Source organism: Gopherus flavomarginatus, chromosome 16, assembly GCF_025201925.1.
Source record: "Gopherus flavomarginatus isolate rGopFla2 chromosome 16, rGopFla2.mat.asm, whole genome shotgun sequence".
Taxonomy (NCBI): Eukaryota; Metazoa; Chordata; order Testudines; family Testudinidae; genus Gopherus; species Gopherus flavomarginatus.
The window spans coordinates 25,288,480-25,310,441 of record NC_066632.1 but is presented as its reverse complement, the minus strand read 5'-3'; the positions used below and the strand labels follow the sequence as shown (position 1 = coordinate 25,310,441).

The window sequence follows — 21,962 nt, the reverse complement described above, 5'->3', positions numbered from 1 at the left end:
AGCATGCAGCCACTGCCAGCCCCAACCTCTTCCTGGTCACCGACTGTATGGAGCATGCGCTGACGGCCCGCCACCCCCGCACCCGCTACTCCGGGGGCTGGGACGCCAAGCTGTATTTCATCCCGGTCTCCTACTTGCCAGCCTGGTGCCAAGACTTCCTGCTGACTCTCCGGCAGCCCAAACCAGCCCATGGCATCTAGAGGCAGTGGCAAAGCCACCCAGGGGGCCTGCGCGGGGGAGATATTACGGTTGCGATGGCAGCTTCTCGCTGTGTAGCCAGGGCCGGCCTTAGGATTTATGGTGCCCTAGGCGAGATTATTAAACTGGTGCCCCTGTGCCTGATCTGCTCTTAGCAACACAAACATAAGCTTATAGTATTGGACAACTTGCCACATTCACATTATTAAAACCAGTTTAACTTAATTAAGCACACTGTAATGCTGATGGACTAGCACTAAAGGAGCAGCACTATAGAAAAAATTCTGATATGACAGAATGATGCAAATAATATATTTTTTTAATTTATCAAAATTTTATTGGAAATTTATATGAAGAGGTATTGAAACAAAGATTTGTTTTTAATTAAAAGCAATCTTTCTGGCTCTTTTGCCTGCAAAATCAGTAATAATGTCATCGTATGACAAAAACAAGTCGTGTCTTGTTCGATCGCAAGAATAGCAAGACCAGTCAAGCATTCCTGACTCATTGTAGAGCGGAGATAGTTTTTAATGAGCTTTAGTTTTGAGAAACTCCGTTCTCCTGATGCTTCTGTTACAGGAATTGTCAGTAGAATACGAGTGGCAATCTAAACATTAGGATATATGTCAACAAGTTTGCGGGTATGAATAAACTGTACAATGTCCATCACCGATTTTGCATGTGGCAACATTGATGACAGTGCACTCAATTCTTCGTACAGTTCAAGTCCATTTAAATCAAAACTATCACCGTGCTTCAGGAGGCTCTCTAGATTCTTGCACTTTGTCATTAGTTGCTCTTGTTTTCCTATTTCGTTGAATTTAGTTATGTCATACAAAAATCCAAACTGTTCATGGTGTACTTGCAAGGTATTAAACCTTTCATCAACAGCAGATACTGATTTATCCATCACAACATTAAAAAATTCAACCTCAAATTTCTTTTCTGGATCGTCTATGGGCATGATCTGCTGTACAGATTCTTCACAAAGAAGTGTCCCTGGCCTTTTTAACTCATATTAACTATGTATTTACTTTATGAAAGTTGGAGAAAACATTGTGAAAACGTAAAACATTGGCTGCCCAACTTCTGGGCTGGCAAAAGTTATACTGACACAGGGAAAAAAAAAAGCAGGAGAATCTTAGTACAACATATGGTCACTCTATACCAGAAGTCGGCAATCTTTCAGAAGTGGTGTGCCAAGCTCACTGTAATTTAAGGTTTCTCGTGCCAGTGATACATTTTAATGTTTGTAGAAGGTTTCTCTCTATGTCTATATTATATAAATAAACTATTGTTATTATCTGAGGTCTTGGCCACCGGTCCTGCTCAGGCCACTGCCAGCTGTGTAAATGAAACCCCAAACCGGCAGTGGGCTGGTGGCTGGAACCCTAGACAAGGATCCCAGGCCCTGCTTAGCCCTCTGCTGGTCTGGGGTTCTGACCACCAACTCCTGCCAGCCAGGATCCCGGCCGCCAACCCTCCCTCAGCCCGCCACCAGCCTGGGATTCTGCTCACCAAGGCTGGCAGGAGGCAGAGTAGGGCTAGCGGCTGAGGTCCTGACTGGCAAGGGAGTAGCAATAGGCTGAGTGCTGCTGGCACCCCAGACTGGCAGCAGACTGAGCCACTCAACCCCCCACCGGCCCTGCTCAGCCCGCCACCAGCCCGCTCAGCCCGCCACCAGCCCACTCAGCCCGCTGCCGGCTGAGTGGATGGAACCCCAGGCTGACAGCAGGTTGAGTGGTTCAGCTGGCCTGCTCAACCCACTGCCAGCCTGGGGTTCCTTGGGGGTCCCCAGGCCAGCAGCAGGTGCTGAGTGGGGCCGATGGCTGGTATCCCAGCTGGCAATAGGGCAACAGCCGGAACCCCAGAGCAGTGATGGGCTGAGCCGCTCAGCCTGCTGCTGCATACCATTAAAACTCAGCTCACCTGCCACCTTTGACAGGTGTGCCGTAGGTTGCCGACCCCTGCTTTATACACTAGTAAGGAGATGAGCATATTACAGTTGTTGGAGGGCTCTTATCAGGAGTAACAGGCTATAGGCAAGTCAGTCAACATTTTTTGTTTCTCTGATGAAAACTGACCCACTCCCTGCCTCAAACCAAACCTGTCACTAATAATTGTCAACAACTTAATTTTCTGTTTTTGGCTAAGATATTGATTTAAAAAAAAACATTGAAATTGGATTCAGGATTGTTAGCAAGAATTTTTGGCAAACAAAGTTGTTAAATGACAATCTAAATGGCAACACAGTACTGCTTTCATGCTTGGCTCACCCCCCAGCCTGCTGGTCCAACAGCTGCAGTAGAGGAGGAGATAGGTGGAAAACTGCAGGACCCCAAAATCCACCTCTTGGGGTGCAGAGTGGCAACAGCAGCAGCAAACCCTCAGGTCCAATCACACGCCAATGGGCACCGCCGCCAGCCCAACAGACCATGGTGAAGTTAGCACAGCATCTGATCTCAGGGATGGGGCACCCATGGAGCCACAGCAGCTCATCCTGCCCTGTGCAGCTCCCCCCGGATGAGATGGATCGCTGGCAGCTGCCAGCCCGGGGGAGAGGCGCTCCCCAGCTAGAGTGATAGATCCAGATGTCCTGATTTTATAGGGCCAGTCCCGATATTTGGGGCTTTGTCTTATATTGGCACCAATTACCCCCACCTAGAGTGACCAGACAGAAAGTGTGTAAAATCAGGACAGGGATGGGTGGGGGGTGGGGGGGTAAAGGAGCCTATATAAGAAAAAGACCCCAAAATTGGGACTGTCCCTATAAAATAGGAATATCTGCTCACCCTACTGTTGCTAAAAACAAAGAAAGAACAAAACCAGGGAGTGAAAACAAGGAGGCTGGGAAACTAGGACTCTTATCAGTTCTTCGAAGGAGCTGCCCGAACACAGCACATCTGGTACTATGCCAGGAATGCAGCTTCTCTTTTATCTCACTTTTTCCCAGCGCTTGTGAGACATGCTGCTGCTTCTCAGTGTTTTCCACTCAGGGATTACCCACAAACCTCTGTTAGCCTGACTTTGGTCAGGTTGGCATACCTGGTTTTGTCTGCTATATCTTTATTCAGGCCTAACACTACTCCAATCCCCTATCCTGATTTTTCACACATCTGGCTAACCCCAGCCAAGCCCTGTGTGACATTCCAATCCTGGGTGCCTGCCGAGGAAGTGAGTTACTTTTACTTTCATTCCTCAGCAGGCAGCCAGCCTCCCCTCCCCCCACCTACCCCCAGCACCTCACCCAACCAGCCCTGACCGAGGGGAGGGAGGAGAGAGAGAGGGGTGCTCCTGGGGAGGAGGGAGAAAGGAGGGGGTGCTCCATGGGGCGGGGGGGGAGAAGAATGGATGTTATGGGGGACAACAAAGGATACTGGTTCCAGAGCCACAGAGCCTGCCTCACCTCACCTGACCTCAGCCGGGAGAAAGAGTCACACTCACAGGTGAGCTCCTTTCCCAACCCCCGTCCCCCCCTTCCCAGAGACCCCAGCAGCCAATCCCATTCCTCAGACTGTGCTGCATTGGGCTCTCTCTAGGACCCAGCAGCCCTGCTTCTCCACTGTCTGGGCTGCCTGCAGAGTGGTGCCCCCAGGCAGAGTGAGGCCCTACGCGGCTGCCTATTCTGCCTGTGCCTAAGGACGGCCCTGGGGATGGGCGCCGTCACGCACGTGTGCAGAGTGTCGGTGTAGCCGGCAGCACAAGAGAAAAGAGGACTCCCAGGCTGGGTAAAATGAATTCCTGAAGGGAAAACTCTGGCAGGAACTGCCCCGTTCCCGAGGGCCAGGCAGCATCGGACGCTGAATCGCTGAGGCGGTGCGAACCGGGTGGCTGTATTTGTAACTTGGGAGTGGGGCTTGACAGGATTTCTCTACGCTTGGGTAACCAGAACCTTAACTGTAACTAGAATAAAAGTGGTAACACAGACTAGCCCATAGAGCCGTGACCGTCTGGGTGGGCTTTGTGCAGCCCTAAATGTGTAGTGAGCAGCAGAGGGGACTTTCACCCCGAGGAGCTCGCAGCTGTAGCCACCCAAGCCAAACCCACGGTGGCGCAGAGACAGCTTCACTTTAATGAAAATAAACAACTACAGCAGGAAATGGCAGAGAACCAGGGGGAGCCACCTCCTGCCTGCCGTTTACACTGGGTGAAATCTGGAGTGACTCTGGAGCTCACACAGATACTGGGGTAACCTAGGAGGAAACACAGCCTGCTTCTCTCCAAAGGGATGCGGCTGGGAGGGGGGTTGGGAAGGACACACGCCCCCCCTGCCCGCCGCCCGGCTGCAGGGAAGGTGAAAGCTTTCATTCTGCAACCAGCAATTTCTCCCTCGGTGCCCGCCTTGCTCCAGCGTGGGAGGGGCGGTGAATGCGCTCTGTCTCTCTGACCCAACGCCGTTGGGCTCTGACCCCGACCCTGGCAGGGTGCTGGGCCTTGCCCCCAGAGCCAGGAAAGCTGAGATTTGCTAGAGTGCAGGAGGGTTAATTATTTCCCTGCAGATAGCAGAGGCTGCAGTCCCAGTGTGGGGGAGGGTGTTCGTTTGCACCCAGAGCAGGGTCCAATTCTGATCCTGACCCTCATGCAGCCCACACGCCCCAGCCCACAGAACTGGCCAAGAGAGGCAAGTGGCTGGGCTAAAGTCACTTGTACTTCAGGGCATCAGCCTCTAACTCTGGGGGTCAGGAGGACACGGTCCCAGAGCTGCCAGTAGGATTCCTAGGGACGGATCCAGCGTAGGTCCCTTCAGTAGGAAATCTGTCCCAGCTCCCGGCCCCGCTCTGCTCCAGCAGGGCTGATCCTGTGCCGTCAGCACCGGGCATGGGCCAAAATCTAGGGCAGAGTGTGACGGTGGGAGCCAGCTAAGGTCACTCAATCAGGGTGAACTACAAACAAAACGGGGCAGACAAACCCCAAATGCTGGTGAATATTCTAACTTAGATTTACTAACCAGCACAGAACAGCTTCTATAGTACCTCACTGGTTACTCAGAAGTCCAAACACCGCAGTTTCCTTAAAGTGCCCAGCCTCAGGCCTCCGTCCACACACACACGTCAGATATGATGATGATTCCTGAAAATCTTATCTCATCATATAAAAGAAAAGGTTCTTCCAATCCCAAAGGATCAGCCACATACCCAGGTTCAATTTTAACTTAGATCTTACCCAAAATACACACTATTAGCCAATTTTTATAAACTAAGCTAAAATTTATTAAAAAAGAAAAGAGAGCGAGTGTTGGTTAAAAGATCAATATACAGACAGATTTGAATTCAATTCTTGAGGTTCAGACACAGCAGAGATGATCTTCTAGTTGCCAAAAGTCCTTTCAGAACTAGTCCAGAGGTTACAGTCCAATGTCCATATTCAGGGTGACTCCAATCAGTGACTGGGGATCTCAATCCTTGTGGCTTAAGGTTTCCCCCTCTTGAAACCCAAAGCAGATCTGAGATGAAGCAGGATCGTGTCCCAGGGGGGCTTATACATTTCCTGCAGCCTTTAGGCCTGAGAAAACAATAGGCTAACTCCTTCTCCCAAACATCCTGGCAATTAGCACAGGGTAATTTATCCATTAAACTGTTCAGATACAGATTACCACAACCTTCAAAGAGACACATAGACAATAATACTATTTCACTCAAGTATCATCATAATGTTAATATTCCTTTTTTGATATTTGAATTAAAACTATAGCAATAGACAAGACTTGTTTGCTTATATCACAAGACCTGAGCAAACATCTACCCTTGAGATCTCTAACAATGCAGGCTGCATTTCAAAGCTCTGTTCATTTACAGGTTTTCCTAACCAGTTTCTACAGTTCACCCGTGGGTCAGGTCAGTCTGAGTTAATTAACTCTTTCTGGCTCTATATTCAATGAAATATTATTTTACACTTATGACGTCACACAGGGCACTTACCCATTTGTTTCCAGGACGCCCCCCCACCCCCCCGCCCATTTGGGTCCCCTCTCAGTGACCAGGAGGAAGCAGCTTCCACAAGGATATCAGAACTGGGGGGCTCTTGTGTCGGGTCCTTGTGGGATCTTTCCTGGGTGACCCCCCAGGGCTTTGCCACCCAGTGACGAGGACGGTGCCAGCCCAGGAAATAGCATTGCTTGGCAGCCAGTCCCTCTCAAGCTGCCTGGCCCCACTGCTGGGGTCCTGGGGCAGCCGATGGGTTCGGAGCTGGAAGCTGCAGCCAACAAATGCAGCACCGCTTCCCTGGCAGGCTGGAACCAGCCACTTTAAATCCCAGGCAGGACTCTGCCCAAGCCCAGGGGTCGGCAGCCTTTCAGAAGCGGTGGCCGAGTCTTCACTTACTCGCTTTAGCGGAGGGTTTCACAGGCCGGTCGTACATTGTAACGTTTGTTAGAAGTTTCTATAAGTCTGTATCAGGGGTTGGCAACCTACGGCATGTGAGCAGATTTTCAGTGGCACGTTGCTGCCAGCCAGGATCCTGGCCCCACTCAGTCCCCCACCCCCACCGCTCTCTCCTGCGGGGGCAGGAGGCAGAAGCTTGGTCCTTCTGGCAGCCAAGCTCACTCCTCCCCCACGTGCTGCCTTCCTGCGCCTCCCTCTCTCCTGCCCTGTGCCCATCAGCTGACAGACCTTGTGAGGGGAAGCCCAGCTCGCTGCACAGGGCAGGAGGCAGAGAAGAGGTAGGGACCGACGGGGCCCTGGGGAAAGGGGTGGAATCGGGCATATCCTCTCCAGCCCCCTGCCGTGATGAGCCGCTCATGGCAGGGGGCTGGGCGCACCCCCACAAGCCGAGCACCCCGTAAACTTTCCCCTCCTGTTGGCTTTTAAACAACCCCCTCCTGGATCCTGGACAGCCCCTGGGAGCGAGACTCAGTTTCTCACTGTCACCCCTTCCCCGGGTTTTTTTTTCCCTTGCCCTCTTTGGTGCCATTTTCTTCCCATCACTTTCCTCTTGCCTAACCCGCGTCGGGTTTAGCCAGTGTATTTTCCAGTGTTGGACCAGATCTCCGAGCGACCGATCAGACCGGGCCTTTCTCCAGCCACCAGGCTCCGAGGGTTCTCTCACTGCGCTTTTCTCTCTCCCTTTTTGGTGTGTCTGTCTGGTTCGGCCCTCCAGGAAATGGGTTTGAACATTAAGAACCCCTGCAGCTGCACCCCATCTCAACTAACCCCCCCACCCCCAAAGGACTGGCAGTAGCAGGTTTACTGCCATCTAAAAATACCATCAGACGGGGTAAAGGGAGATGGTTGAAAGGAAAAACCTGGTGTAACCCTTTGCATTTCAAAGTGTCAAAGTTAGAATCAGGACTCACAATTTGTCAGACCACTCTGTTTATTAGCGCCGCACTCCGCCAATAACATTCAGAATATGTGAGTGAGCATGCAAGGCCCAACAGTCTTATTTATACAGATAAAAGAGCGGGAATTAGACAAAGGGACAAAGAAATCAAAACAGTAAAATTCACCTGGGGCACAGCATGCATATCCTATTTCCTTAGTAACTGTTATCGATCTAAGGCTAATGCTTCACCAATTGCCCTTAAACGGTGCAATTGTTCTATGTTAATGTCTGTATTCCTGACACCTGGTTGCAACATTCCAACAACTTTGCTTAAAGGTACAGACAACATTTCTTTAATCCTTTCTATTCTTACTATATAATTCATTCTACTTTCACAATCCCTCCTTTTGGTCAGGCGTACGCCATGACCAACCCTTACTGAGTTCCACAAATTAACCGTTCCTTATCTCTTAGTTCATCAGCGATATTCAAAATCATCATATTAGCACTCTGTTTTGGGGCAGTCATCTGGGTGACACAATTCTGGATACAACAGGAGATTAACTGAAAGCATACAAAAATCACTAAGATTCCAAACAGGATAGTTAGGGCTCCCTGAAACAACCAGTTTCCTATGCCAGAGAAATTGAACAGGTTACTTAGCCATTTCCATAAAGAACTCAGCTCTTCATGGGGAAGATATGCGATTTGTTCTAAGTGGCTAGCGTGATCTATTACCTCTTTGGTATTGTCAGGTATAAACACACAACATTCTTTTCCAATGAGAGCACAGGTCCCTCCTTTGGCCACCAGCACTATGTCTAATGCTTGACGGTTTTGGAGGGCAACCTGTCTGATCACCCCTGTTTCTTTGGCCAGGGTTTTTAAACTTTCTCTGGTTTCATTTGCCATTATTTCAACCACTGCTTGTAACCTTAGGAATCTTTTTGCGTGGTGTATTACTCCCCCAAGTGGGATAAAGGAACTGCCAATAGCCTCTTCCCAGGTGTCATTACTGTGCCATATTGTGTTAAACGGACAAGGTCCTCCAGTGAGATCTGGGGAATTGAGTGGGATAGCCAGGACAGGAACACCAGTTTGAGAGTGGGCTGGGATGTGGCTGCAGACCCAGCATTTAGAAATAATAAGGGTCTGAGCTATCCACACTTGCTGCTGGATAAAAGAATTGTCATTGTGGACTCCCCAGACCTTAAGACACCAGCAGCCGAAGAACAGGCACCACCAGAGGCGCATGTTGGAGGCAGGGCCCTTCTGGTTCTGACAACCTCAACTGAGGGAACTGCAGTCACAGTTTTATGTCCACCAGGCAGCAGATGCTAGGCTCACCACTGCTTCTTCTTGGGCCTTGCTTTATGTAGTCATCTGCTTCTGGCAACCCTTACGAGAGCGTAGATTGTAAGGTATTGCAGGCTGTTCCTCTACATCTTCTTCTGGAGTCAAAAAAATTGACTCTGCGTGGTCCTGAGGTGGTGGTTGGTTCACTGGGGTGGTGCATTCTTACACTGCGAAGCATGTATCCACTCCGAGATGCCAGCCGTCCCTTGACTCTGGCTATAACAATGGCCTTCACACTTTATCTTTTCCTGATGCATACATTCCTCATTCACACAAATAGCTTGAGAATACAAACAGTAGTATTTTATATCGAACAAAAAAAGCATTGCAAATCAAACCTTGCTAAGTTTTACAATTGATAAGACAATGTACATTGCGACCCAGGCCTTCAATGTTTCTCTAATTTACTTAACATAGATACAATAGAGAATCCTGTCTCTTACTATCTAAATTTTAAAACAAAGAGTTAGAGGGGGCCCAATTTGTAATGCGTATAGGAAAACAGAATCTTATAGTCCCAGAGGGTCATTTATTTCTGCTATTTAAAAAAAGTGGCTAGCAGGATGAAATCAAATTATACTTTAATTCTTATGAGACATTATAAAATCCTGCTCCTACATATCCCCCTTTTGACACTAAGATTATTAATCACCAGTGTCACTTCTTATTTAGTCCATGTAATAGAAAATACTGGGAGATGATTTGGGCCTGTGGCTTTAGCTTTGCACACATTTGTTTTATCCACCAGCACATTGTAAACATTTCAATTACACACATACAATTTAAAACCAAAAACACAATTAGGGGTAGTAACATTAGTATGCCAGTAGTTGTGGGAAACCATCCAGAAAATATGTTATACCAATGGTAAGCTATGATGTTTTTCTGTAGTGGCAATTCTTAACATGTCCCCATTTGTGTGTATAATATGAATGGTCCAGTAGGTTGCTAACACTTTTTAAACACTTTTCCCCAAGAATTAACACATACACGTAGCCCATTATACAGTACTTTGGATTATCTGAAAGACAAAAATAACATTTTTCTATCCCTTTTGGGGTGGCATTGATTATTACTTAAAAGATTCCTTTCTTTTACAAATACCCTTGCTGATTGCAGGCAAAACAGAGGAATTACCCCATATTTTCCTGTGTTTTTTTTTTTTTCTATAGGCAGGCCGGGTTTTAATGGGCTTCTACTTTTTAAGGGTTATGCGGAAATTATTCCACTGTTTAGTTATTAAATTCATGAGGTGGTGTACCTGAAGTTTTCCTCTTATATAGCAGACCAGGTTTGTAATGTTTTTCCTGCTGTGTTAAACTTTAAGTTTATTCACAGATAATAGCTGAGAAGCATCATTACCATATTACTTTAAAGGATTTTTACAAAAATCATACACTCTAACTTGTTACAGGGGTACCTACTAACATTAAATTTATTTCAATGTTTAATATTAACAATAACATTAGCATCAAATCTATTAAAGGTATCTTGTTATACCATGCCTTTTATGTAGGCAATTTGTTTGCTGACCAGGTATGTTATTTATTTGCAGCTTCTTTTGTGCTGGCAGTTTTCACCTTTCTTTATCAGTTAGGTAATTTGCATCAACACAGGCTTGGCTTTTGGATTCAAAGCCATCAGCAGAGCTCAGAGACTCTACTACTCTTAACACACGGGGATCTGAAAAAGAAAAAGAAAAAAACAGCCTATTGCGGCTCTTTTTGGAGCCCTAATAGGATTTTAATTCAGCAGCATGTTTCATTTGCATTTCTTTTACCCCTTTTTACAATATACACCGCACATGTCTGAGGGAAAATGCACATTCCTTGTATACTATAACTTTTTAAAAACATTAGCCATATCAATTTTTACATAAGGTGTAACTGTTTCTTTTGTTCTTACAGAGTTTTCATGTACCCTTATCAAAGTGACAGTCTGATTCCACAGAGCCATTTTAAGGCTCAGTGTTTTAACATTGCTTCTTTTTGTTTTGTGCACCTCATCTCTGCTGTTACTTCAGAGGGTCACTGTTAATTTCTTATTCTTTCACTACAGCTCTTATCTGCTATTGTTACAAAAAACCCAAACCAAACAAACAAACAGACTCCAGACCTGTTCTCCTGATTTTCACTGCCCTATTGCAGCCATGACTTAGGGTATGGCTACATCTGGAATTTCAAAGCGCTGCCCCGGCAGCGCTGCGGGAGCGCTGCCGCGGCAGCGCTTTGAAGTGTGAGTGTAGTCAGAGCAGCAGCGCTGGGAGAGAGCTCTCCCAGCGCTGCATGTAAACCACATCCCTTACGGGTGTAGCGTGCAGCGCTGGGAGCCATGCTCCCAGCGCTGCTGCCCTGATTACACTGACGCTTTACAGCGCTGTACCTTGCAGCACTCAGGGGGGTGTTTTTTCACACCCCAGTTGCAGCGCTGTAAAGTGTGAGTGTAGCCAAGGCCTTAGTCTTTATTTAAAAACATTTTAATTTTTGTAAAGAATGAAGTTATCCCTTAAGGGTTAAATGCTAAATCCCAAAGCCAAACAACACTAATTGCCTGAGTCTTGCAAAAAGGTCCGTCAGTTTTGCAACTTTGAATTAGAGTCAAATGAATTTGTAGTGGCATTAAAAACAAAAACAAAATCAATTTATCTTACCCCTAGAAAACAGGAGTTTTACAAACCAGATGTGCTGGTTTAGATTCTTAGAACTTTACATATTTTCACAGACAAATAGATACATACACTTTTTTTTTTTCTTAACATTTCTTTATACTACTTTGTTTTTACATAGCTGTATATATATTTGGATGATTTACAGGCATTCTTCTGGAAAAAGGGCCCATTTTCCCTTCAGAATGGCTGCAAAGAAACCAAGAATTCTCTCTTTAACATGGTCCTTTTCAACATTTTCCACAAAGTTTAACTGCTTAATTCTCTCCAGCCTCTGTAGAGTTAACTTTTCACTCTCTTCCCTTAAATCACTTGTTTATGTCCCAAAATGACACCTTTATCACCTCAGATTTCACCATTTTAAGTATTTTTCCAGGGATTCATGCCTGCACTTACTGCTTTTCTTACTCCTGAGTGGGCATTCACCCACGAAAGCTCATGCTCCAAAACGTCTGTTAGTCTATAAGGTGCCACAGGATTCTTTGCTGCTTTTACTATGCCCTTATGGCTTCCAACCTATTTTTCAGTTTCTTTATCTGTTGCTTGCCTGCTTTTCTGGGCCCGATCCTGCTTTTTTTCCCCAATGAACCGTTTGTGAGTGCTATTGTGGTCACTTCACAATTTTGAAAGAAGTGTTCAAGGAAAGGGACCAGGAAGGGTGGAGGCTAGTTGAGGAGTCCCCCCTCTTGCTGAATTGGTAGTGGAACACTAACGAATCAGTTTCTGAGGCAGACAAAGGGGAGCAGAGCAAGGAGTTTTTTGTCCTTTTTACAATGAGATGGGAGTATGAAGGGGGTTGGATCGATCCGGGGTTTGGAGAACGGGGTAAAGGGGAGCGCTCGGTCTGGTGGTGGGAGAGGAGGCTTTTAATAAAGCTTTTAACTTATTATTTGAATAATTGAGAGAGGCCAGTTTTGATTTTGTCCACCTATGATTTGCTTCTTCCCACCACTGCATGAAACAATTAACCTCTCCTTTAGCCAATTTAGTTTTAGGTTGGCCGAGTTTGTCCTTTAAGACGTCCACTCAGTCTTTGTTCCAAGATTTTAACAGTGGCCACTGAGTTTTGGGATCCCCCTGAGTTAGTCTAGACCATTTTCCCAGAAATTTACAGGAGTCTGGACCCTTTTTACAGGAGTCTGGACCCATCCTAAATAGATAAAATGAGCCGGCGTTCATTTAGGGAACTGTCCCGACTTAGACGTCTGGTTACGGGTACAGGAGGACTTCACACATCAATCACACAAGAAGGAAATTTGGGTTCGTCAGAGCGATGCCCAGTGCAACACACAAAAGGAGCCCACAAACTACTGCCTCAGTCGCCCTTGCTTTCACACCAGGGGTTTTACCCAAAGTGCGGTGCGGCTGCGATTGTGCAGATTCCATTCACTCAGACTGCGGGGACAGGAACCCCATGGTCGGCCGATCCCCAGATCTCTATCACTCAGACTCACCCCAGACTCAAACACTCCACAAGAGGACAGATAGACACAGAGACAGGACAGTCCTCAGTCCGGACAAAACACAGAAATAATTACCTGACCAGATTCCTGATGTCAGATCCCGGGATCCCTACCAGAACAGAGTGGGAACCAACAGGTTCGATGGCGTAGACCTCACTGTGGCTGTGCGTCTTTCCACTTTAGTGGAGGACCGCTCGGGCCAAATGCCCAGGTGCCGGCTGCCACGGTCATCCCACAAAAACAGTCAGGAATCACACAGCCCCAGTGAAGACGGTTGCCATCTCGGTGGAAACTCCAAATTAAAAAAGTTAGAATCGGGACTCACAATTTGTCAGACCACTCTGTTTATTAGCGCAGTGCTCCGCTAATAACATTCAGAATATGTGAGTGAGCATGCAAGGCCCAAACAGTCTTATTTATACAGATAAAAGAGCGGGAATTAGACAAAGGGACAAAGAAATCAAAACAGTAAAATTCACCTGGGGCACAGCATGCATATCCTATTTCCTTACAAACTGTTATCGATCTAAGGCTAATGCTTCACCAATTGCCCTTAAACGGTGTAATTGTTCCATGTTAATGTCTGTATTCCTGACACCTGGTTGCAACATTCCAACAACTTTGCTTAAAGGTACAGACAGCATTTCTTTAATCCTTTCTATTCTTACCATATAATTCATTCTACTTTCACAAAAGGTTGAACTGATTCGTCCCTTGTTTTCTCCCCATGTCTTGAATAAATAGTTAAGATTCTTAATGGGGTCTCAGCAGCTGAGAACCCCCAGCTAACGTTGACTATTTAGCACTGTCCCGCTGCAGGATCACGTTGAGAGCAGGGGCTGTTTAACTCCATCCACAGTCAAACAAGCCGCCCCCCAGAGTCCGCCTGTGAGGATGTGGCTGTACCTGGCCGCCCTGCTGGGGCTGTACTTCCTGCGCCGATGGTACCGGGAGCGGCAGAGCATCGAGGGCCTCCCGGAGAAATACGTCCTGATCACCGGCTGCGACTCCGGCTTCGGGAACCTGCTGGCCAAGCAGCTGGACACGCGGGGCCTGCGGGTGCTGGCGGCTTGTCTCACCGAGCAGGGCGCGGAGCAGCTGAGGAAGGCGACGTCGGAGCGGCTGCAGACGGTGATCCTGGACGTCACCCGCACCGACAGCATTGCCGCGGCCACCGCCTGGGTGAAGGAACGAGTGGGGGACAAAGGTGCAGCTTGGACGAGATGCTGGTGGTTATTGCACGGGGCTGGGACTGGGTCTGTGTCCTGCCCACTCTGCCTGAGGTCTCGGGAGCCTTGAGTGTGCTTTAATGCCCTGCCTATCCTTCGCCCGAGGCTGCAGAGGGGCCAGGGGGCGGGGGCAGCAGCTGGCACAATCCCCATGTTGCAAAGTCGTGCTGGCAAAGTGCATCCTCATGGGGGCGGGTTTTCCCTGCCAGAGCTGGGTGGGGAATTTCCCGCACTCCCCCCAAAACTCCCCTAAGGAGACAGGCAGGTCTGGGCACAGCGGCAGGCCAGATGGGCTTTCAGAGCTTGTGTTGTGCTCAGCTGGGGTGGCCCAGCCCCATGTGTCCCAGCTTTGCTGCCCCTCGCTACCTGCCGCATCCACCTCCTTCCCTGCCCCCCCAGTATCACAGCGAGGCAGGCGGCCGTGCTGTCATGCTGGGACTGAGAAGCAGGTCACGTTGGCCTGGCCCGGGACACCAGTGACCGGAGCAGCCCTGGGGCTCTGTAGCAGGGGAGGGCAGGAGGGGATATAGGGCCTGATTCTCTGAGCACCTGGGCCAGAGGGGACTGGGAGACAAGCCACCCCCAAAGCCTTCTGTCCCCTTTGCCCAGGGCTCTGGGGCCTGGTGAACAACGCGGGGATCGCAGTCCCCACGGCCCCGAACGAGTGGTTGACCAAGGACGACTTCGTCAAGGTGCTGGATGTGAACCTGATCGGCCTGATCGAGGTGACCCTCAGCTTCCTGCCCCTGGTGAAGCGAGCCAGGGGCCGGGTCGTCAACGTGGCCAGCACGATGGGCCGTGTGGCCATGATTGGAGGGGGCTATTGCCTGTCCAAGTACGGGGTGGAGGCGTTCTCTGACAGTCTCCGGTGAGAGCCATTAATAGGCGCGTCCGCACTCGTGTCCTCATCAGGGACGGGTTTGGCCCAAGAACCTCGGGGCTCTGGGAGGGTCGGCAAAGCTCTGCCTACGTAGAGCAACCCTTACTGGTCTCCAAATTCCCCCACCACACACTGTGCGTCTGGGACCCCCCCATAACCAGACACTCCCCCGTCTCTGCCCCCCAGCACCTTCCCTCACTCCCTTTGCATCCAGCCTTCCCAACTCCATGTGGGGGGGGGTCCTGTGCCTTGGTGGGGGCTTCCGTGGTCACGTCGTTTTTCCTTTCCAGGCGGGAGCTCCTCCCTTTTGGGGTCAAGGTCTGCATCATAGAGCCGGGCACCTTCAGGACGCAGATCATAAATACCCAGCTCTTGCAAAACATGGTGAAGGAGGTGTGGGGCCGGGTCCCCTCTGAGATCAAAGAGTCGTACGGACAGCGCTACTTCGACGCCTGTGAGTCCGAGGGGGTGAATGGGCCGGGGCTGGATTCTCCGGGGGGGATTGTAGCCGGATGAGGGCAGGGAATAAACTGAGCCCCGCTGATGCTTGGGTCACGCTGCGCTGCGGCCGGGGTGGGGCTGGACCTTTCTATTCCAAAGCCCGGGGGTCTCTTCTCCAAAACCTCAATTGGGCCCAACGGCCCCCATGGCTTTGAATACGCGGCCAGTGGCAGAGGAAGGGCTGCAGTCTGGTTTCCCAGGGCCAGGCTCATCCTTGCAGGACTGGCTCCTCCCTCGTGCGCTGCCACGCACCAGGTGCAACACAGGATCCCGCGCTGATCTGGGAGCAATCCGGTGGCACCCCATAGCTCCGAAATCCTGGGATCTATTTCTGCTTTGACAGTGGGCTGTCCGGTGGCTCGAACCACGGTGGCCCTAGAAACTCCGGACCGTTTCCCCTTCGTTCAGCTCCCGTTTTGAAGCTGGAAGGTCTGATTTCAGTCTCTGCGACCACTTCGAAGTGGGGGTGGGGGGACTCACACGCTCCCTTCTCCCTCCCTGCCCCGGGCCTGACTTCGGCCTCGTTTGTATTTCCACATGCAGATTACGAGCGATCCCCACAGCTTGCAGCCACTGCCAGCCCCAACCTCTTCCTGGTCACCGACTGTATGGAGCATGCGCTGACGGCCCGCCACCCCCGCACCCGCTACTCCGGGGGCTGGGACGCCAAGCTGTATTTCATCCCGGTCTCCTACTTGCCAGCCTGGTGCCAAGACTTCCTGCTGACTCTCCGGCAGCCCAAACCAGCCCATGGCATCTAGGGGCAGTGGCAAAGCCACCCAGGGGGCCTGCGCGGGGGAGATATTACGGTTGCGATGGTAGCTTCTCGCCGTGTAGCCAGGGCCGGCCTTAGGATTTATGGTGCCCTAGGCGAGATTATTAAACTGGTGCCCCTGTGCCTGATCTGCTCTTAGCAACACAAACATAAGCTTATAGTATTGGAAAACTTGCCACATTCACATTATTAAAACCAGTTTAACTTAATTAAGCACACTGTAATGCTGATGGACTAGCACTAAAGAAGCAGCACTATAGAAAAAATTCTGATATGACAGAATGATGCAAATAATATATTTTTTTTAATTTATCAAAATTTTATTGGAAATTTATATGAAGAGGTATTGAAACAAAGATTTGTTTTTAATTAAAAGCAATCTTTCTGGCTTTTTTGGCTGCAAAATCAGTAATAATGTCATCGTATGACAAAGACAAGTCGTGTCTTGTTCGATCGCAAGAATAGCAAGACCAGTCAAGCATTCCTGACTCATTGTAGAGCGGAGATAGTTTTTAATGAGCTTTAGTTTTGAGAAACTCCGTTCTCCTGATGCTTCTGTTACAGGAATTGTCAGTAGAATACGAGTGGCAATGTACACGTTAGGATATATGTCAACAAGTTTGCGGGTATGAATAAACTGTACAATGTCCATCACCGATTTTGCATGTGGCAACATTGATGACAGTGCACTCAATTCTTCGTACAGTTCAAGTCCATTCAAATCAAAACTATCACCGTGCTTCAGGAGGCTCTCTAGATTCTTGCACTTTGTCATTAGTTGCTCTTGTTTTCCTATTTCGTTGAATTTAGTTATGTCATACAAAAATCCAAACTGTTCATGGTGTACTTGCAAGGTATTAAACCTTTCATCAACAGCAGATACTGATTTATCCATCACAACATTAAAAAATTCAACCTCAAATTTCTTTTCTGGATCGTCTATGGGCATGATCTGCTGTACAGATTCTTCACAAAGAAGTGTCCCTGGCCTTTTTAACTCATATTAACTATGTATTTACTTTATGAAAGTTGGAGAAAACATTGTGAAAACGTAAAACATTGGCTGCCCAACTTCTGGGCTGGCAAAAGTTATACTGACACAGGGAAAAAAAAAAGCAGGAGAATCTTAGTACAACATATGGTCACTCTATACCAGAAGTCGGCAATCTTTCAGAAGTGGTGTGCCAAGCTCACTGTAATTTAAGGTTTCTCGTGCCAGTGATATATTTTAATGTTTGTAGAAGGTTTCTCTCTATGTCTATATTATATAAATAAACTATTGTTATTATCTGAGGTCTTGGCCACCGGTCCTGCTCAGGCCACTGCCAGCTGAGTAAATGAAACCCCAAACCGGCAGTGGGCTGGTGGCTGGAACCCTAGACAAGGATCCCAGGCCCTCCTTAGCCCTCTGCTGGTCTGGGGTTCTGACCACCAACTCCTGCCAGCCAGGATCCCGGCCGCCAACCCTCCCTCAGCCCGCCACCAGCCTGGGATTCTGCTCACCCAGGCTGGCAGGAGGCAGAGTAGGGCTAGCGGCTGAGCTCCTGACTGGCAAGGGAGTAGCAGTAGGCTGAGTGCTGCTGGCACCCCAGACTGGCAGCAGACTGAGCCACTCAACCCCCCACCGGCCCTGCTCAGCCCGCCACCAGCCCGCTCAGCCCGCCACCAGCCCACTCAGCCCGCTGCCGGCTGAGTGAATGGAACCCCAGGCTGACAGCAGGTTGAGTGGTTCAGCTGGCCTGCTCAACCCACTGCCAGCCTGGGGTTCCTTGGGGGTCCCCAGGCCAGCAGCAGGTGCTGAGTGGGGCCGATGGCTGGTATCCCAGCTGGCAATAGGGCAACAGCCGGAACCCCAGAGCAGTGATGGGCTGAGCCGCTCAGCCTGCTGCTGCATACCATCAAAACTCAGCTCACCTGCCACCTTTGACAGGTGTGCCGTAGGTTGCCGACCCCTGCTTTATACACTAGTAAGGAGATGAGCATATTACAGTTGTTGGAGGGCTCTTATCAGGAGTAACAGGCTATAGGCAAGTCAGTCAACATTTTTTGTTTCTCTGATGAAAACTGACCCACTCCCTGCCTCAAACCAAACCTGTCACTAATAATTGTCAACAACTTAATTTTCTGTTTTTGGCCAAGATATTGATTTAAAAAAAACATTGAAATTGGATTCAGGATTGTTAGCAAGAATTTTTGGCAAACAAAGTTGTTAAATGACAATCTAAATGGCAACACAGTACTGCTTTCATGCTTGGCTCACCCCCCAGCCTGCTGGTCCAACAGCTGCAGTAGAGGAGGAGATAGGTGGAAAACTGCAGGACCCCAAAATCCACCTCTTGGGGTGCAGAGTGGCAACAGCAGCAGCAAACCCTCAGGTCCAATCACACGCCAATGGGCACCGCTGCCAGCCCAACAGACCATGGTGAAGTTAGCACAGCATCTGATCTCAGGGATGGGGCACCCATGGAGCCACAGCAGCTCATCCTGCCCTGTGCAGCTCCCCCCGGATGAGATGGATTGCTGGCAGCTGCCAGCCCGGGGGAGAGGCGCTCCCCAGCTAGAGTGATAGATCCAGATGTCCTGATTTTATAGGGCCAGTCCCGATATTTGGGGCTTTATCTTATATTGGCACCAATTACCCCCACCTAGAGTGACCAGACAGAAAGTGTGTAAAATCAGGACAGGGATGGGTGGGGGTGGGGGGGTAAAGGAGCCTATATAAGAAAAAGACCCCAAAATTGGGACTGGCCCTATAAAATAGGGATATCTGCTCACCCTACTGTTGCTAAAAACAAAGAAAGAACAAAACCAGGGAGTGAAAACAAGGAGGCTGGGAAACTAGGACTCTTATCAGTTCTTCGAAGGAGCTGCCCGAACACAGCACATCTGGTACTATGCCAGGAATGCAGCTTCTCTCTTATCTCACTTTTTCCCAGGTCTTGTGAGACATGCTGCTGCTTCTCAGTGTTTTCCACTCAGGGATTACCCACAAACCTCTGTTAGCCTGACTTTGGTCAGGTTGGCATACCTGGTTTTGTCTGCTATATCTTTATTCAGGCCTAACACTACTCCAATCCCCTATCCTGATTTTTCACACATCTGGCTAACCCCAGCCAAGCCCTATGTGACATTCCAATCCTGGGTGCCTGCCCAGGAAGTGAGTTACTTTCACTTTCATTCCTCAGCAGGCAGGCAGCCTCCCCTCCTCCCCCAGCACCTCACTCAACCCAGCCCTGACGGAGGGGAGGGAGGAGAGAGAGAGGGGTGCTCCTGGGGAGGAGGGAGAAAGGAGGGGGTGCTCCATGGGGCGGGGGGGGGAGAAGAATGGATGTTATGGGGGACAACAAAGGATACTGGTTCCAGAGCCACAGAGCCTGCCTCACCTCACCTGACCTCAGCCGGGGGGAAAGAGTCACACTCACAGGTGAGCTCCTTTCCCAACCCCTACCCCCTCCCCTTCCCAGAGACCCCAGCAGCCAATCCCATTCCTCAGACTATGCTGCATTGGGCTCTCTCTGGGACCCAGCAGCCCTGCTTCTCCACTGTCTGGGCTGCCTGCAGAGTGTTGCCCCCAGGCAGAGTGAGGCCCTACGCGGCTGCCTATTCTGCCTGTGCCTAAGGACGGCCCTGGGGATGGGCGCCGTCATGCACGTGTGCAGAGTGTCGGTGTAGCCGGCAGCACAAGAGAAAAGAGGACTCCCAGGCTGGGTAAAATGAATTCCTGAAGGGAAAACTCTGGCAGGAACTGCCCCGTTCCCGAGGGCCAGGCAGCATCGGACGCTGAATCGCTGAGGCGGTGCGAACCGGGTGGCTGTATTTGTAACTTGGGAGTGGGGCTTGACAGGATTTCTCTACGCTTGGGTAACCAGAACCTTAACTGTAACTAGAATAAAAGTGGTAACACAGACTAGCCCATAGAGCCGTGACCGTCTGGGTGGGCTTTGTGCAGCCCTAAATGTGTAGTGAGCAGCAGAGGGGACTTTCACCTCAAGGAGCTCGCAGCTGTAGCCACCCAAGCCAAACCCACGCTGGCGTAGAGACAGCTTCACTTTAACGAAAATAAACAACTACAGCAGGAAATGGCAGAGAACCAGGGGGAGCCACCTCCTGCCTGCCGTTTACACTGGGTGAAATCTGGAGTGACTCTGGAGCTCACACAGATACTGGGGTAACCTAGGAGGAAACGCAGCCTGCTTCTCTCCAAAGGGATGCGGCTGGGAGGGGGGTTGGGAGGGACACACGCCCCCCCTGCCCGCCGCCCGGCTGCAGGGAAGGTGAAAGCTTTCATTCTGCAACCAGCAATTTCTCCCTCGGTGCCCGCCTTGCTCCAGCATGGCAGGGGCGGTGAATGCTCTCTGTCTCCCTGACCCAACGCCGTTGGGCTCTGACCCCAACCCTGGCAGGGCGCTGGGCCTTGCCCCCAGAGCCAGGAAAGCTGAGATTTGCTAGAGTGCAGGAGGGTTAATTATTTCCCTGCAGATAGCAGAGGCTGCAGTCCCAGCGTGGGGGAGGGTGTTCGTTTGCACCCAGAGCAGGGTCCAATTCTGATCCTGACCCTCATGCAGCCCACACGCCCCAGCCCACAGAACTGGCCAAGAGAGGCGAGTGGCTGGGCTAAAGTCACTTGTACTTCAGGGCATCAGCCTCTAACTCTGGGGGTCAGGAGGACACGGTCCCAGAGCTGCCAGTAGGATTCCTAGGGACGGATCCGGCGTAGGTCCCTTCAGTAGGAAATCTGTCCCAGCTCCCGGCCCCGCTCTGCTCCAGCAGGGCTGATCCTGTGTCGTTAGCACCGGGCATGGGCCAAAATCTAGGGCAGAGTGTGACGGTGGGAGCCAGCTAAGGTCACTCAATCAGGGTGAACTACAAACAAAACGGGGCAGACAAACCCCAAACGCTGGTGAATATTCTAACTTAGATTTACTAACCAGCACAGAACAGCTTCTATAGTACCTCACTGGTTACTCAGAAGTCCAAACACCGCAGTTTCCTTAAAGTGCCCAGCCTCAGGCCTCCGTCCACACACACACGTCAGATATGATGATGATTCCTGAAAATCGTATCATAATCATATAAAAGAAAAGGTTCTTCCAATCCCAAAGGATCAGCCACATACCCAGGTTCAATTTTAACTTAGATCTTACCCAAAATACACACTATTAGCCAATTTTTATAAACTAAGCTAAAATTTATTAAAAAAGAAAAGAGAGCGAGTGTTGGTTAAAAGATCAATATACAGACAGATTTGAATTCAATTCTTGAGGTTCAGACACAGCAGAGATGATCTTCTAGTTGCCGAAAGTCCTTTCAGAACTAGTCCAGAGGTTACAGTCCAATGTCCATATTCAGGGTGACTCCAGTCAGTGACTGGGGATCTCAATCCTTGTGGCTTAAGGTTTCCCCCTCTTGAAACCCAAAGCAGATCTGAGATGAAGCAGGATCGTGTCCCAGGGGGTTTATACATTTCCTGCAGCCTTTAGGCCTGAGAAAACAATAGGCTAACTCCTTCTCCCAAACATCCTGGCAATTAGCACAGGGTAATTTATCCATTAAACTGTTCAGATAAAGATTACCACAACCTTCAAAGAGACACATAGACAATAATACTATTTCACTCAAGTATCATCATAATGTT

General features: G+C 49.5%; 2 protein-coding genes across 5 annotated transcripts in view; one reads left to right on the top strand and one right to left on the bottom strand.

Moving 5' to 3' along the window:
• The window catches only part of ZBTB39 (zinc finger and BTB domain containing 39), a 99,638-nt gene that overhangs the window by 23,949 nt on the left and 53,727 nt on the right, over positions 1–21,962 (bottom strand). The gene's annotated exons all lie outside the window — the stretch shown is intronic.
• LOC127035609 (retinol dehydrogenase 7-like) overlaps positions 1–21,962 on the top strand; it is a 45,254-nt gene that overhangs the window by 18,323 nt on the left and 4,969 nt on the right. Inside the window, exon 1 of one of the 4 annotated variants that reach the window (XM_050925661.1) lies at positions 3,632–3,644. The exons of 2 other annotated variants lie outside the window; for them this stretch is intronic. Coding sequence is in view for 1 of the 2 variants with exons in the window: in XM_050925659.1 (XP_050781616.1) it covers positions 19,656–19,751 (96 nt within the window). In the remaining variant the exon portion in view is untranslated. Of the gene's footprint in view, positions 1–3,631; positions 3,645–19,559; positions 19,752–21,962 lie in introns of those variants that run through there. One more of the 4 variants, XM_050925659.1, reaches the window with a different exon arrangement.